This window comes from Lissotriton helveticus, chromosome 7, assembly GCF_964261635.1.
Source record: "Lissotriton helveticus chromosome 7, aLisHel1.1, whole genome shotgun sequence".
Taxonomy (NCBI): domain Eukaryota; kingdom Metazoa; phylum Chordata; class Amphibia; order Caudata; family Salamandridae; genus Lissotriton; species Lissotriton helveticus.
In genome coordinates this window covers 1,949,950,252-1,949,965,553 of record NC_136068.1, presented here as the reverse complement: position 1 = coordinate 1,949,965,553, position 15,302 = coordinate 1,949,950,252, and the positions used below count along the sequence as shown (strand labels likewise).

Genomic DNA, 15,302 nt, shown 5'->3' with positions numbered 1-15,302 from the left:
ATACTGGCAATGATTCCTCTATTTTTCAATGGAGCGGTTGTTCCAGTCCTGAAGGTCCTTCGCCTGCTCGGTCTGATTGCTTCTTGCCTTCTGTTGGTCAACCATGCACGCTGGCACATGACGGCACTCCAGTGGTGCCTCCGCAGGCAGTGGTATCAGCACAGGGAGTCAGTGAGGATCTCCAGAGAAGCTGCGGCGGATCAATCTTGGTGGAGCGTGGAAGGCAATCTGTCGCAAGGAAAGCCTTTCCAACTGCCTCCATCGGTTGCCACAGTAATAGCGGTTGCATCCACTCTAGGGTGAGGTGCTCATCTGGGGGACCTGGAGATCAAGGGTCTTTGGTCTCCGGAGGAAAGGTTGCTTCATATCAACCTTCTGGAGTTGCGGGCGATACGTCTGGCGCTCAAGGCCTTCCTCCCTTCCCTTCGCGGCCGTTCGGTCCAGGTCTTGACGGACAACACGACCGCGATGTGGTATATCAACAAACAGGGAGGAGTGAGGTCAAAGTGTCTCTGCAGAGAGGCTCTGCGCCTCTGGTCCTGGGTTCAGGACCATCGGATTTGTCTGATGTCAAATCATCTGGCCGGAGTTCAGAACGTTAGTGCAGGCAGTCTCAATTGGCAGTTCTCTTCCGACCACGAGTGGAGGCTTCATCCGGAGGTGGTTCGCCACGTCTTTCGGATGTGGGGGACTCCTCAGGTGGACCTTTTTGCCACTCAAGAGAATGCTCACTGCCCGTTATTCTGCAGTCTCCAGTATCCGATGCAAGGAGCCTTGGGGGACGCGTTTCAGTTGAGTTGGGACTTGCAACTCCTTTACGCGTTTCCTCCCATACCCTTGATTCCTCGGGTTCTGAGGAAGATTCGCCAAGACCGGGCCCAAGTTATATTGATCGCCCCGGATTGGCCAAGAAGGGTGTGGTACACAGATCTTCTCCACCCCTCCTCGTGCTCGCCGCTCCGTCTCCCTCGCAGGGCAGATCTCCTCTCTCAGATGGAGGGGCAGGTTCTACACCCCCACCTCCAGACCTTACACCTTCATGCCTGGAGATTGAACGGGGCAACCTGAGTTCTTTTTCTCTCCCGCCTGATGTAGTGGATGTCATTCTTTCTGCCAGGCGTGACTCCACTAAATCTATCTATTCATATAGATGGTCATAATTTGTCACTTGGTGTGGGGAAAAATCTATTGACCGTTTGAGAGCCCATTTGTCTGATGTTCTCCAGTTTGCCCTCTCTCTGGCGCAGCAAGGGCTTGCTGTTGCCACAGTTAAGGGTTATCTTTCTGCGCTGTCGGCATTTCTCTGCTTGCCTGACCAGCCATCTCTTTTTAAATCTCCTGTGGTTTTAAGGTTTTTGAAGGGCCTCACGAATAAGTTCCCTCCTACTCCTTTTATTGTGCCTCAGTGGGACTTAAATCTTGTTTTGACCTTTCTGATGGGTGCTCCCTTTGAGCCTCTTCACAAATGTCCTATGAGGCTTTTGACTCTTAAGACAGTCTTCCTCGTTGCAATAACCTCGGCAAGGAGGGTAAGTGAGCTTCAAGCTCTTAGTTCCAAGCCCCCTTTCTTGACTATTCATGCTGATCGAATGGTTCTTAGGACCAGGGCTGCTTTTCTGCCTAAGGTGGTGACTCCTTTCCACCTTGGTTAATCCATTACCCTTCCTACCTTTTATCCTCCCCCACACCCTTCCAAGGATGAGGAGAGATTACACCGTCTGGACCCCAAGAGGGCGGTGTCTTTTTACCGGGACAGAACTAAAGACTGTCGGTTGGATGACCAGCTCTTCATTGGTTTTGCTGGCTGCAAGAGAGGAAGAGCAGTCCATTAGAGGACTTTATCAAGATGGATCGTCCTTTGTATCAAGATCTGCTACTCTTTAGCCGGTAAGGAACCACCAGAGGGTATAAGGGCTCATTCTACTAGAGCTAAGTCTTTGACCTCGGCATTGGCTAGAGGTGTGCCTGTTGAGGATATTTGTAGAGAGGCAACTTGGTCTTCCCTCCACACGTTCGCGAAGCATTACTGCTTGGATTCCGAAGTGAGGAGGGACGGTCACTTTGCACGCTCTGTCCTTCAGGATTTCCTGGTCTAGAAGAGTGGACACCCTCCTCTGGGAGTGGGGACTGCTGTGGGACTCTATTCACAAGGTGAGGAATCCACACGGCAGATGTATCTATCAGAAGAACAAGTTACTTAGCTTCGGTAACGCTTTTGCTGGTAGATACAATATCTGCCTGTGGATTCCTCACTGACCCACCCGCCTCCCCGTTGTCCACTTTTCTATGCCAGAGTTTTTATAATGTATTATTTTATTGTCAAGGAGTTGTTTATTTCAAATGTTTTATTGCATTTGCTTCACACTGTGTGTGTTACCTTGATATTTGTACTGCGTATACTGTGTATATGTCTACTATCATTGGTCCGTCCGTGTGCCTCGAAGACACGGAAAAAAGGGCGGAACTGATGTCATCACGCCGGCGTGGGCCTATTATAGGCATCGGTGATGTCAGCGGAGTCGCGAGCGATGCCGTGCCTCTATGATGTCCAAGTCCACGTCGGTGCGAAGCTACGAAAAGAATTTCCGAATGTTGCTGGCGCAAGGGGATATTCACAAGGTGAGGAATCCACAGGCAGATATTTTATCTACCAGAAAAAGCTCTACCGAAGGTAAGTAACTTGTTCTACTCACCCGTGAGGGTCTCAAGGCGCTGGGATGGGGAATGCTGCTCCTGCTCGAAAAGCCAGGTCTTGAGGAGTTTTCTAAAGGTCAGCAGGTCTTGGGCCTGCCGTAGGTGGATTGGGAGGGTGTTCCAGGTCTTGGCGGCGAGGTGGGAGAACGATCTGCTGCCGGAGGTCGCGCTTCAGAAGCGGGGGGCTGTGGCGAGGGTGAGGTCGGCGGAGCGTAGCTGGCGGGTGGGGGTGTAGAAACGGAGTCGTCTGTTGAGGTACGTTGGTCCGGTGTTGTGGAGTTCCTTGTGTGCGCGGGTGAGGAGCTTGAAGATTATCCTCTTGTTGCCCCGGAGCCAGTGCAGGTTTCTCAGGTGGGGTGTGATGTGGCTGCGGCGAGGGATGTCGAGGATCAGGTGTGCAGAGACGTTCTGGATGCGTTGGAGCCGTCTCAGGAGTTTGGTGAGGCTCCTGCGTTGAGGGCGTTTCCATAGTATAACCTGCTGCTGAGGATGGCCTGGGTGACCGTTCTTCTCGTTTCAGAGGGGATCCACTTGTAGATCCTGCGGAGGGTGTTGAAGCAGGAGGAGGAGATGACATTGGCCTGTTTAGTCATGGAGAGGGTGGAGTCAAGGATGACCACTAGGTTGCGTGCGTGGCCGGTGGGTGTTAGGGCGGTTCCCAGTGCGGTCGCCCACCAGGAGTTGTCCCAGGCCGAAGGGGTGGATCCGAGGATGAGGACCTCTGTCTTGTCCGAGTTCAGCTTCAGTCGGCTGTTCCTCATCCATTCAGCGTCTGCCTTCATTCCTTCGTGAAGGTTGGTTTTGGCCTTGTGGGGGTCCTTGGTGAGGGAGAGGATCAGCTGGGTGTCATCTGCATAGGAGATGATGTTGAGGTCGTGCCAACGGTCGACGTGGGCGAGAGGTGCCATTAAGATGTTAAACAGAGTTGGGCTGAGGGATGAGCCATGGGGTATGCCACGGATGATCTCAGTGGCTTCACAGCGGAAGGGGGGGAAGGCTGACGCTCTGTGTTCTGCTGGAAATGAAGGAGGTGGTCCAGTCCAGGGCCTTCTCTTGGATCCCCTGCGTTGTAGTGGCGTGTTTGTAGTGTGTGGTGGCAGACCGTGTCGAAGGCGGCTGACAGGTCCAGGAGGATGAGGGCCGCCGTTTCTCCGTTGTCCAGCAGGGACTTGATGTCATCGGTGGTGGCGATGAGGGCAGTCTCGATGCTGTGGTTGCTGCGGAACCCGGACTGGGAAGGGTCCAGGATGTTGTTCTCCTTGAGGTAGTGGGTCAGTTGTTCGTTGACGGTCTTCTCGATGACCTTTGCCAGGAACAGGAGCAGGGAGATGGGCCGGAAGTTCTTGAGGTCCTTGGGGTCCGCCTTGGGTTTCTTGAGTAAGGCGTTGATCTCAGCGTGCTTCCAACTCTCCGGGAAGGTTGCTGTCTTGAAGGACGTGTTGATGACTTTCCGGAGATGGGGTGCGATGGCTCTGCGGGCTTTGTTGAAGATGTGGTGTGGGTATGGGTCTGACGGAAATCTGGAGTGGATGGTGTTCATGATCTTAATGGTTTCGTCGTCATTGATGTTGGTTCAGGAGAGCAGGCGGATGGTGGTCATGGGGGCGGAGGTCTCAGTGGTTGTCGGGGCGGTCGTGGCGTTGAAGCTGTCATGGATGTCTGCGATCTTGCGGTGGAAGAAGGTGGCCAGCGAGTCGCACAGGTCTTGCGAGGGTGGGACGTCATTGGTGTTGGAGCTGGGGTTGGAGAGTTCCTTCACGATGTTGAAGAACGTTTTGCTGTTGTGCGCTTTGTTGTTTAGGCGGTCTTTGAAGGAGGCCCTTATGGCAGATCTGATGAGGTGATGGTGTCTGCGGGTGAAGTTCTTGTGGGCTGTGGGGCTGTCAAGTGTTCGTTCACTGAGCCAGATCTTCTCCAGCTTTCGGAAGGTTTGCTTGGAGGCCCGGAGGTCTTCAGTGAACCAGCTGGCTTTCTTGTTGGTGTGACTGTTGGAGGGTTTCTTGATCAGGGCGAGGGTGTTGGCGCAGTCATTGATCCACTGTCTGAGGTTGCGGGCGGCGTTGTTGGGGTCGGCGGGTGGGCTCTGGGCGAGGGTGGTGGTTAGCTGGTCTTCAGTAACTTTGCTCTAGCAGCAGCGAGGCATCCATTTGGTGCGGTGGTGCGTGATGGGTTTCTTGAAGGTGAAGTGGATGCAGCGATGGTCGGTCCAGTGGAGTTCGGTGGTTGTGGTTGAAGGAGACGTGCAGGCTTGCGGAGAAGATGGGGTCAAGCGTGTGGCCGGTGGAGTGGGTGGGTGTTGTGACGAATTGTCTGAGTCCGAGGATGGCTAGGTTGTCAAACAGGGTGGTGGAGTTTGTGTCGTTGTTGTTCTCGAGGTGGATGTTCAGGTCCCCGAGGAGGATGTAGTCCGTGGGGGCGAGGGTGTGTGTGCTGACGAAGTTGGCGATGGAGTCACTGAACTGTGGTCGGGGTCCGGGGGATCTGTAGATGAGGGTTCCTCTGAGGGTGGTGTTGGGGTCGGTGTGGATCTGGAAGTGCAGGTGTTCGGCGGTGCTGAGGGTGTCGTCGGTGTTGTTCGAGACTCTGAGAGTGTTCCTGTGGACGATGGGGATTCTTCATTCCTCCTCCTGCTCCGTTGGTGCGGTCCCTGTGGGTGATCTTGTAGCCTTCCGGGATGGCTATGGCTATGTCGGGTTCCAAGGCTGGGTTCAGCCAGGTCTCCGTCAGGAAGGGGACGTCTGGGGAGGTTGAGTCGAGTAGGTCCCAGAGTTCAACGGTGTGTTTGCGGGCAGATCGGATGTTGAGAAGGATGCAACTGAGGTGGTTGGGTTCTGTCCTGGTCGGCAACATGGTGGGGCGGATGCTTGTGAAGCTGCAGTTCCGGCAGCTGAAAGCTCTGTGAGTGCGCTTCAAGGCGGCCAGGAAGCAGGTGTGTGATCGTCTGGTGTTGATGCGTGGAGGGTTCTGGCATCGTAGCGGTGTCGGGCGTTGTGGCGTTCGCGGGGTCCTGGCGCTGGGCGCGGTCCGGGTGCGGACGGGTGCAGACGGGCTTCCCTTAGGCGCGCCTGCTGCGCAGCCTCCATATGAGGGGATGTGGGAGGGAGGAGCAGCTGGGAGAGGGAGCGGGGTGGCGAATGGGATTGCAGGGGGGCTGGGCCACAGGGACGCAGCGGCGGGAAAAACGGGCAGGGGCCGCAGGAGAACTGGGCACAGGAAGAAAAAACAAGTCTGGGCAAGAAAGCAAGTACAGGCACAGAGGAATAAAAACAAGTCTGGGCAAGAAAACAAGTACAGGCACAGAGGAATAAAAACAAGTCTGGGCAAGAAAGCAAGTACAGGCACAAAGGAATAAAAACAAGTCTGGGCAAGAAAGCAAGTACAGGCACAGAGGAATAAAAACAAGTCTGGGCAAGAAAGCAAGTACAGGCACAGAGGAATAAAAACAAGTCTGGGCAAGAAAACAAGTACAGGTACAGAGGAATGAAAACAAGTCTGGGCAAGAAAGCAAGTACAGGCACGGGGGAATAAAAACAAGTCTGGGCAAGAAAGCAAGTACAGGTAGAGAGGAATGAAAACAAGTCTGGGCAAGAAAACAAGTACAGGTACAGAGGAATGAAAACAAGTCTGGGCAAGAAAGCAAGTACAGGCACAGAGGAATAAAAACAAGTCTGGGCAAGAAAGCAAGTACAGGCACAAAGGAATAAAAACAAGTCTGGGCAAGAAAGCAAGTACAGGCAGAGAGGAATAAAAACAAGTCTGGGCAAGAAAGCAAGTACAGGCACAATGGAATAAAAACAAGTCTGGGCAAGAAAGCAAGTACAGGCACAGAGGAATAAAAACAAGTCTGGGCAAGAAAGCAAGTACAGGCACAAAGGAATAAAAACAAGTCTGGGCAAGAAAGCAAGTACAGGCACAGAGGAATAAAAACAAGTCTGGGCAAGAAAGCAAGTACAGGCATAGGGGAAAAATACAAGGTTTAGGCAAAAACAATGCAGGCAGAGCCGTGCAGCAGCGTGGGGAGCGACCTGCCTGCGAGCAGGGTCAGAGGTCGCTTGTCAGACAGTTCACTTTACAAAATTCTCTAATTTGCAGTCGGAGAAAGAAAAGTAAATACCACTCTCCAGGATAAAATGAGCAGCAATGTGATAAGCTTACATTTGACCTCTGTCTTTGAACACACAGCAAATGTGACAAGATGGAAAGGCATCTTTATTGCTCATCCACTTTCAGAATGAATAAAACATGTGTTGTTTGCTGGCTCAAGCTCTTTCGCCAGAATAGGCCAGTGGCCCGTAAATTAGCTTGCCATGATAAAATCTGAGTCGCCCCAGCGAGTGCGTAAGTCGATTTCTCAATGTCTGATGTTGATTCCACATGGACTAAACTGAGGGGTTCCAAATTGCAAACTTTGGGAATTGTGGTGGGAACAACTATGGCAGAGCTCCTCCAATCCACGTGATCCTCATTTTGGAAGTTTCAGAACCACCATTGAGGAAATACCATTAGCCGAATTCCCAATGACATAGGCTGGGGTAATTTCTGGATGCTCTATCATCTGCCAATTTCAAGATTTCCCTGTGGAATGCCACTGACCACAGAGGTCTGTGGTGGTGCAACTGTTTCTGCTGGATTTTTCTTGCTTCTTGGACAATTATCCTGTGCATATTTCCCAGATTTACCAAATGACTTGTAATCATTTTCAGATCATTAACTCTTGTTAAACTAGTGATTCAGGATTAATACCGACGCATAATGAGACCACAGAAGGTCCTGGTCAAAGGAGTAAAGTTTACATACCGGTGTGTAAGTGGTGATATGTCGCTGGAGAATCTGTACGCATTTTCTTTATGAAGCCTGATGGGTAATTGATTACACTTTTATTCATTTATTTATCTTTGCTGTGATTCTGGCCTTGACTAGAAGCCAGTGCAGTTTTCTCAACACACATTTCTATTTCGTCCTTTGACGTGTGACAGTGTATCTGTACATATTTATTTAAATGTCTCATATACAACTTTAACTTTTCTTTTCATTTTTCAGCACACCAATCGGAGACAGTAAGCATGAACAAGAAAGAGGTCCACAAGTGTTCCGAGTGCAGTAAAACTTTTTCTCATCAGGTCAACCTTAAAAAACACCAAAGAATCCACAAGAACTGTAGAACACTTGCATACTCTGGCCGTGAAAAGAGATGTATCAACTCGTTACTTGTGGCGCAGCGTCAAAGAACCTTTAGGGGGATGGGAACTTTTCCCTGCTCTGAATGTGAAAAAAGCTTTTCTTATAGTACAAGCCTTGTACGGCATCAAAGAACACACACAGTACTGAGGCCTTTCCACTGCATGGAGTGTAACAAAAACTTTACTCATAAACATCTTCTTCTTCGTCACCAGAGAATACACAAAGGAGTGAGGCCCCATCAGTGTTCGGAGTGTGAAAAGAGTTTTTCTCAGAAGTCAAATCTCCGGCGTCACCTAAGAACACACACCGGAGAGAAGCTCTTTCACTGCACTGAGTGTGAGAGGGGCTTTACTGACAAGCGAAACTTTCTAAAGCACCAAGGAGTACACACAGGAGTGTTGCCTTATCACTGCAGCGAGTGTGGAAAGAGATTTCCTGACCAGCGATCACTCCGAAAGCACCAGGATTTACACACTGGAGTGAGGCTTCATCCATGCACCGAGTGTGAGAAGAGTTTTACAAACAAGCAAAATCTCAGAAAGCACGAGAAAATACACACACGAGTGAGCCTCCATCACTGCACTGTGTGTGAAAAGAGTTTTACTCTAAGAGGAAATCTTCTACGTCACCAAAGAAAACACACTGGAGAGAGTCTCTTTTACTGCACTGAATGTCAGAAAAGCTTTTCTAATAAGAGAAACCTTATAGGACACCAAAGAATACACACAGGATTAAGACCTCATCCCTGCAGTGAGTGTGAGAAGAGCTTTACTGATGAGCGAGCACTTCGACGGCACCAGCAGTTACACACAAGAGTCAGTATTCAAGCATGCTCTGAGTATGACCAGAGCTTCAGTGATGCGCAAAGTCTCCAACAGCACAAAATGATCCATGACAATCCAAGTCTATTTGCATGTACCAAATGTGAAAAGACATTTTTGAGCAAGGCACTTCTAGTTGCACATGAAACAGACCACAGCGTGCGAAGCCCTTTCCCCTGCACTGAATATAAACAAAGTGTTACTCAGAATGAGAATCTCCTCAGACACAAAAACGTGCACACCATAGTGCGTCCCTTTCACTGCACTGAGTGTGATAAGAGCTTTACTCTAAAGGGGAACCTTCGACGTCACCAGAGAATACACACAGGAGTGGGACTCTTTCACTGCACAGAGTGTGAGAAGAAGTTTACTGACAAGAGAGATCTTATAAAGCACAAAAGAGTCCACATAGGAGTGAAACCTTTTAATTGCACTATGTGAGAGGAGATCCCAATAAAGCATGTGAGCAGAGTTCCCCACAAAGGCCTTGTTCATGGTATCTTGGACACCAGACATTAGAGCCTTCTTTGAAAAAAACAGTCCTAGTAAAATGAACTAAACTACTAACTTACAAGAGCCCAATCTGTTTTCCATCTTCCTGTTTCCCAATAGACTCTTTAGTGTTTAAATCTGTTTTGTTCGTTTTAAGAGAGAAACTGTACAACAGAGATCTCACCAACATCCACTGGCCGGTGAGGGACCTTAGGAGGCGAAAGGGAGGTTGGGAGTGCATGGAGGAAGAAGAGAAGTGGAAGATAGGAGAGGGTGAATAGGGTCTGCTTGACAACCCCAGTGAGAAGGCTGTACCAGAGAGCATGTGAGAAGTCCTCACATTGATATCTTAATCGGCATTATATTCTGCGTGACTAAGGCGTAATATGCGCAAATATGCAGGCCTGTTAATTCCCTGAATTTGTGGGAGAGGAGCTTTACACTCAGTCCCCAAACCTTATCAAAGTGTGGCATCTTTCAGTCCATGACTGCAGTCCGTATTTCCATGCCAAGGAGTTCCCGTAGCTAATACAGCCAATCAAGCCGTGTTGGCATTCTGGCCGTGCACCACCCAAGACAGTATGACTTGTTTGGCTGCACAGAGAGCCAAGGTAATAGCCCGTCCCTTCGCCGATTTCAGGGGGTAGGTTGGGGCGTTGGGGAGGCCTAATAATATGTAGCCAGGGGACCTGGAAAGGTCAGTATCATACATCTCTTTAATGTCTGCTAAAACCTCTTTCCATTATTGTTGCACTTTGGGGCAATGCCAGAGAAAATGTGTCACTGTGCCCGATTGTCCGCTTTTTCTCCAACAATTAGTGCCTCCACCCTGTTTCTACTTAGCAGTTCTGGCTGGTGCATGGTGCCATTAGTGTGTGATTTTGAGTAATGTCTCTTTGCCGGAGACACTTCAGGTAGAGGTACGAGCTCATTATAGTATGTCTGACCAGTCTTTTGAAGTAAAGAGGCTTTCACATTCCAGTTCCCATTGTTGCTGCGCTCTCAATTTAGCAGAGGACTGCGGAGCATAGAGGAAAGTATAAATATCTCAGAGGCGGTGTTTGTCTGTGTCGCGGGTAAGAAGCCACTTCTCGAAGGGCGTGAGATGTCGGCTAGAGTGTGGGCCTATGTGAGGTTGTAACCAAGTGTCGAATAGCAACATATTGCCAGTGTGCAGTAGAGGGGATGTCATAATTGAGTTGGATCTGCACAAAGTCCATTGGTCTATACTGGTCAAATAAGTCTCCTAGTGTCTTACAATTGCCATTCTGCCCCAGTGCAAATGCAGTTCCGTGATAAGCAGGGGGCAAGTCTGGGGTGAGATGCGGGTGATGAGCTTCAATGACAGTTGCACCTCATCCCGGGTACCCATCATCGTCCTGACCACAGATGAAATATAGACCCCGGGTGGCCTTTGAGGTCTAGACTACCCCAGCAGTTACCAGATATTAGTCCCGGCCACTGCCTGATCTATAAAACACCAGTGCTTCTCCGTACGAGGTCTGGACCACTCCACCAGATAGCGGAACTGGTCCACCTGATAGTATCATGTTACATGGGAAATGCTCAGGTTACCCTCTGCTAGAGCTAGATACGCCTGCTTCTGCACTTTGTGGGCCTTCTTACCAGCCCAAATGTAGTCTTCAATAAGGTGTTGCAATTTAATAAGTACGTGTGAGGTAGCGTCTGCATATCGTAAAGTATCTTGGGCAATAGAGTAATTTTGACTGCCACTTGCTGTCCTAGCCAAGGAAGTGTGTCACACTCCCAAGTAAGGAGGTTGGACTGTGTGTTGTTACTTTCCGCGGTACGTGCCGGCGTAGAATTATGTGTAGGCTCAGGTATACACCTTTGGGTAGCCCAAGCAAAAGGGAAGATGCGCACAATTTAGAGTTGGTCAGCTTTTGGGATGGTGAGTTTAAGTATTTGAGATTTCTAGAGGTTAACTTTGAACCCTGATGCTTTTCCGAAGGCCTCCAATTCACACATCAGTGGGGGCAGGGAGGTGAGTGGATGCTTGGGGGCTATCATGAATATCATGACATCATCGGCATACAGAGCGAGTTTGTACTCACTCCGCCCCATTGTTATGCTTGTTATCTTAGCATGTCTGCAGATTCGTTCTGAAAAGAGCTACACATAAAAGGCAAAAAGGAGCAGCGATGGAGGCTGTCCTGTTGGGTGCCTCGTGCGACGTCGAAGGTTTGCGACATCAGTCCATTAACCCTATTGTCGCTGTGGAGCCTATGTGGCTGCAACAGATCCAGCAGTGGAACTGCTGCCCAGACCAATCTTATTGAGTACCAACCGTAGATATGGCCAGTGCATTAAATTGAATTCCTTTTCGGCATCAATGGATAATAGAAGAGCAGGTACACAGGAGCGCTGGATTTTGTCAAGAAGATGGCAGAGGCATTTGGTGTTGTCACTGCAGCCCCTCTCAGGTATAAATCCAGCTTGTTTGGGGTCCATGAGACCCTGCTTTTACGGGGCAAGGCTGGCCGCCAAGTTACTGGTGAAGATCTTGAAGTTAACATTTAACAGGGAGATTGGCAGGTAGCTGTTCTAATGGTGTCTGTAAAGGAGCCAGTAGTGCTAAATGAATTGTAACGGCAAGCACGGAGAGGGGCTAAAGGAGCCACAAATATTTATAGAATTCAGATGTGTAGCCGTCATGTCCATGTGCGTTACCTGGTTGCCGGCGGTTGATAGCCAAAAGTACCCCGTTTGGGTGAATGTCCCTGTCTAATTACGAAGCGTCATCTTGAAGAATGAGGTACAAAGGGGCCTGCGCTAAGTAGGATTCAGCGTCACCCAGCTCAAGGGTTTCCAACGTGTATAGAGTAGCGTAGAAATGTTCAAATTCCCAAGCAATTTTCTTATCCTGTTGTACCTTGTTGCCTTGTGTTACCTCTATTTTCGCCACCTGTTGCTTAAGAACTTGGGCTCGTAGATGTGCCAACAGACGACTGGCTTTGTTGCCATCTGTGTAGTTTTTTTGTTCAGTACACAGGAGGGCATATTCTGCCTTGTCTATGTCTAGAGCCTTAACTTGTTACACGCCGTCATGAGCTGGCGCCTTCTTTTACGGGAGCCTGATTGTGCGCTTCCTCCAACTCCCTTACCTGTCCCTCTAAGCAGATTTGTTTGTCTCTTCTCTCCCTATTGAGTTGGGCAGCAGTAGAAATAAAGCGGCCCTGGACCACTGCCTTCAGGGTGTACCATACCAATGCTACGTTGGTAGTAGGGGAATCATTGGTGTCCTAGAGGGTATGAATGACATCGGTAATTTCAGATATGATGGAATCATAGACTAGTAGTTAGTGGTTGAGGTGCCAAGGACGGTGTAGAGGTTCCAACCTGAAGCATCAAAAGACTTCGACCAGGTCGTCTAGAACTTTGTCACCTGGATTACTGACAGCACTGACAGTCACCCCACTGAAACTTACAGAATCCAACAGGATCTCCAAACTTGCTAGCTGGTACACCCCAGAACTCAGGACAACCAAGCGCAACGGCTGCCAACTGGAGAAAAGATGGCACGCCACTAAGAACCCCGCAGGCAGAGCAGCTCAAAAAACCGCCCCAGCAAATATCACCGGCACATAAAGAAAGCAGCCTTCACCACATGCATCAACTCCACGGCCAACCACACAAAGGAACTCTTCAAATTAGTCAAAGAATTCTCCCACCCAACAGCCATAGAGACCACCATCCACCCCTCCCGAGAACTCTGCGAAACCCTTTCAGACTACTTCCACAGCAAGATCACCAACATCTTCAACAATTTCAGCCTCCAACCCGCCATTCTCAACCACCTCAACCAACCAGCGAACATCAGCCATACCCTAACCACCTGGTCCCTGCTCGGCGCCCTGACCACGACAGCTATCATGTCTACCATCCACTCCGGGGCGGCTACTGACCCCTACCCCCACCACCTCTACAACCACGCCCAATCAGCATGCAACTCACCAGCATACTCAATGTTTCCATCTCTGCAGCATCCATCCGGAACAGATGAAAACATGCAGACATCGGACCTCTCCTAAAGAAAGCCTTCACTGATCCTAGCAATCTCAAAAATTATCGCCCGATTTCCTTGCTCCCCTACTCGGCCAAAGTACTTGTGAAAACCATCAACCAGCGGCTCGCTGAATTCCTGGAACAAAACCACCTACTGGACACCTCACAATCAGGATTCTGTGCCAACCACAGCACTGAGACCGCTCTGATTGCTGCCAGAGATGACATCAGAACACTCCTTTGAACATGGAGAAACTGTGGCCCTGATCCTCATCGACCTCTCTGTGGCGTTCAACACCGTCTCCCACAACACCCTCATCAGCAGACTCTACAACATAGGCATACAGCAAGACGCCCTCAAGTGGATCACCCTTCCTTACAGGACGAATACAGAGCATCCAGTTGCCTCCCTTTACCTCCGCCACCAAAGACATATGCAGCTTACCACAAGGATCATCCTTCCAGAGGGTGATATTCGGGCAGAGCGTCAATCGAGTGGATCAGAGGAGTCGGACCGTGCATCAGCTGAAGATATTTATAGAACTGCATTCGATGCAGCTGGAAGTCTGTTTGCAATTGCTGGAACGATTTTAGAGTAGAGCCCTGCATAACATTGCCCAGAGTGGAAATGCCCATTAGGTCCCATCTCCCAGGTCTTTTTTGATATCCTTAAAACTATTGCCGTTTCATGTTTGAAGGCAGCGATGTCATCCCTCAGGGTGTCGAAGAAGCTCTATAGAAAGGCACGAGTGACTGGGGCATCCTCGTCTTAGTGGCCGGAAGCAGGCCCAAATGGAGAAGAAGGTACTGAAGGGGAGGTGTCCCTGTGCTGATCAGTTTTTTTGTCAGGGGTTCAGTAAGCATGTCTTTGAGGGTGGTGGGTGGCCCTGGATAGCTGCTCAGGACCAGCAGAGGCAGAGTTGAAAGGCTAGGATCCCCGGGCCATATTGCCGGGTCCAGTACCTCATCCCAGTCCGTGTTGGAGAAACCTTCCCACGTGGCGGTGCACCTGCAAAGTCCACCAAAGACATATGCAGCGTACCACAAGGATCATCCTTCCACCCCACTGTTCAACATCTACATGAGCCCCTTCACAGATGCCATCAGATCCCCCAAACTCAACATAATCTCCTACACAGGCGACACTCAACTGATGCCCTCTCTCACTGAAGACACCTCGGACTCCAAAATAAACTTCTGTAATACCATGACCAACATAGCCAAATGGATGACCATGAAACAACAAGTCAACGCAGTCATTTCCTCCTTCTCCCACATACTTTGCAAGCTCCGCAGAATCTTCAGATAGATCCCAGCCATCACCAGAAAGATCGTCACTCAGGCCCTCGTCACAAGCCGCCTCGACTACGGCAACGCCCTTTATGCCGGCATCTCCACCCCGCTCCTCAGAAGCCGCAGATAGTACTCATCCTGGACTTCCCCAAATGAACCCATATTGACCCTCACCTGAGAGATCTCCCCTGGCTCCCCATCCAGAATATATGCCAATTCCAGGTCCTCACACACGCCTACAAAGCCATCCATGACCTAGGACCTGCCTACATTGACCATTGACTGAACTTCCATCAACACCTGTGCTCCTCTTCACGCCCTCGCACACATACCCTACATCAGTCGCAGCAGCAGCTGTGGCCACTCCTCCTACATGTTTGCCATGCCAAGACCTGGAACGACCTTCCCTTCCTGCTCCGTACAGCCCCCTCAAAGGCAGACTTCAGAAAGAGACTCAAGACCTGGCTCTTCGACGGAGACACAACGCCCAGATACCCCTAGGGGTGATAGTGTTACCCTTTACAAATGCTGTTTGATTGGAGCCTGGCAAATGAAATGTGATGCTTAAAGGTGAGTGATCTGAAAGGGCAGCTACGCCAATGTCCCCAGTCATGGTGACTATTGATAGGAGTGGGGACTTGAGGAAAACGTCTCTCTTGGCATATGTTTGTTGTGCCGCTGAGAAGAAAGTGCAAACACTCAGGGCAGGGTGATGCATTCACCACACATCCATTAGTCCAAAGTCTGGCAGATGCTGACGGCTTATCAGTGTAAATGCTCCCGTCTGTCCTGTCC

General features: G+C 50.0%; 1 protein-coding gene across 2 annotated transcripts in view; it reads left to right on the top strand.

The window, feature by feature from the left end:
* The window catches only part of LOC144770967 (uncharacterized), a 274,522-nt gene extending 265,343 nt beyond the window's left edge, over nucleotides 1-9,179 (top strand). For both annotated transcript variants that reach the window (XM_078655830.1, XM_078655831.1), the window contains one exon: nucleotides 7,735-9,179. In XM_078655830.1, coding sequence (XP_078511956.1) covers nucleotides 7,735-9,137 — 1,403 coding nt within the window. In that variant the 3' untranslated portion in view covers nucleotides 9,138-9,179. The remainder of the gene's footprint in view (nucleotides 1-7,734) is intronic.
* The last annotated feature ends 6,123 nt before the right edge of the window (nucleotides 9,180-15,302 follow it).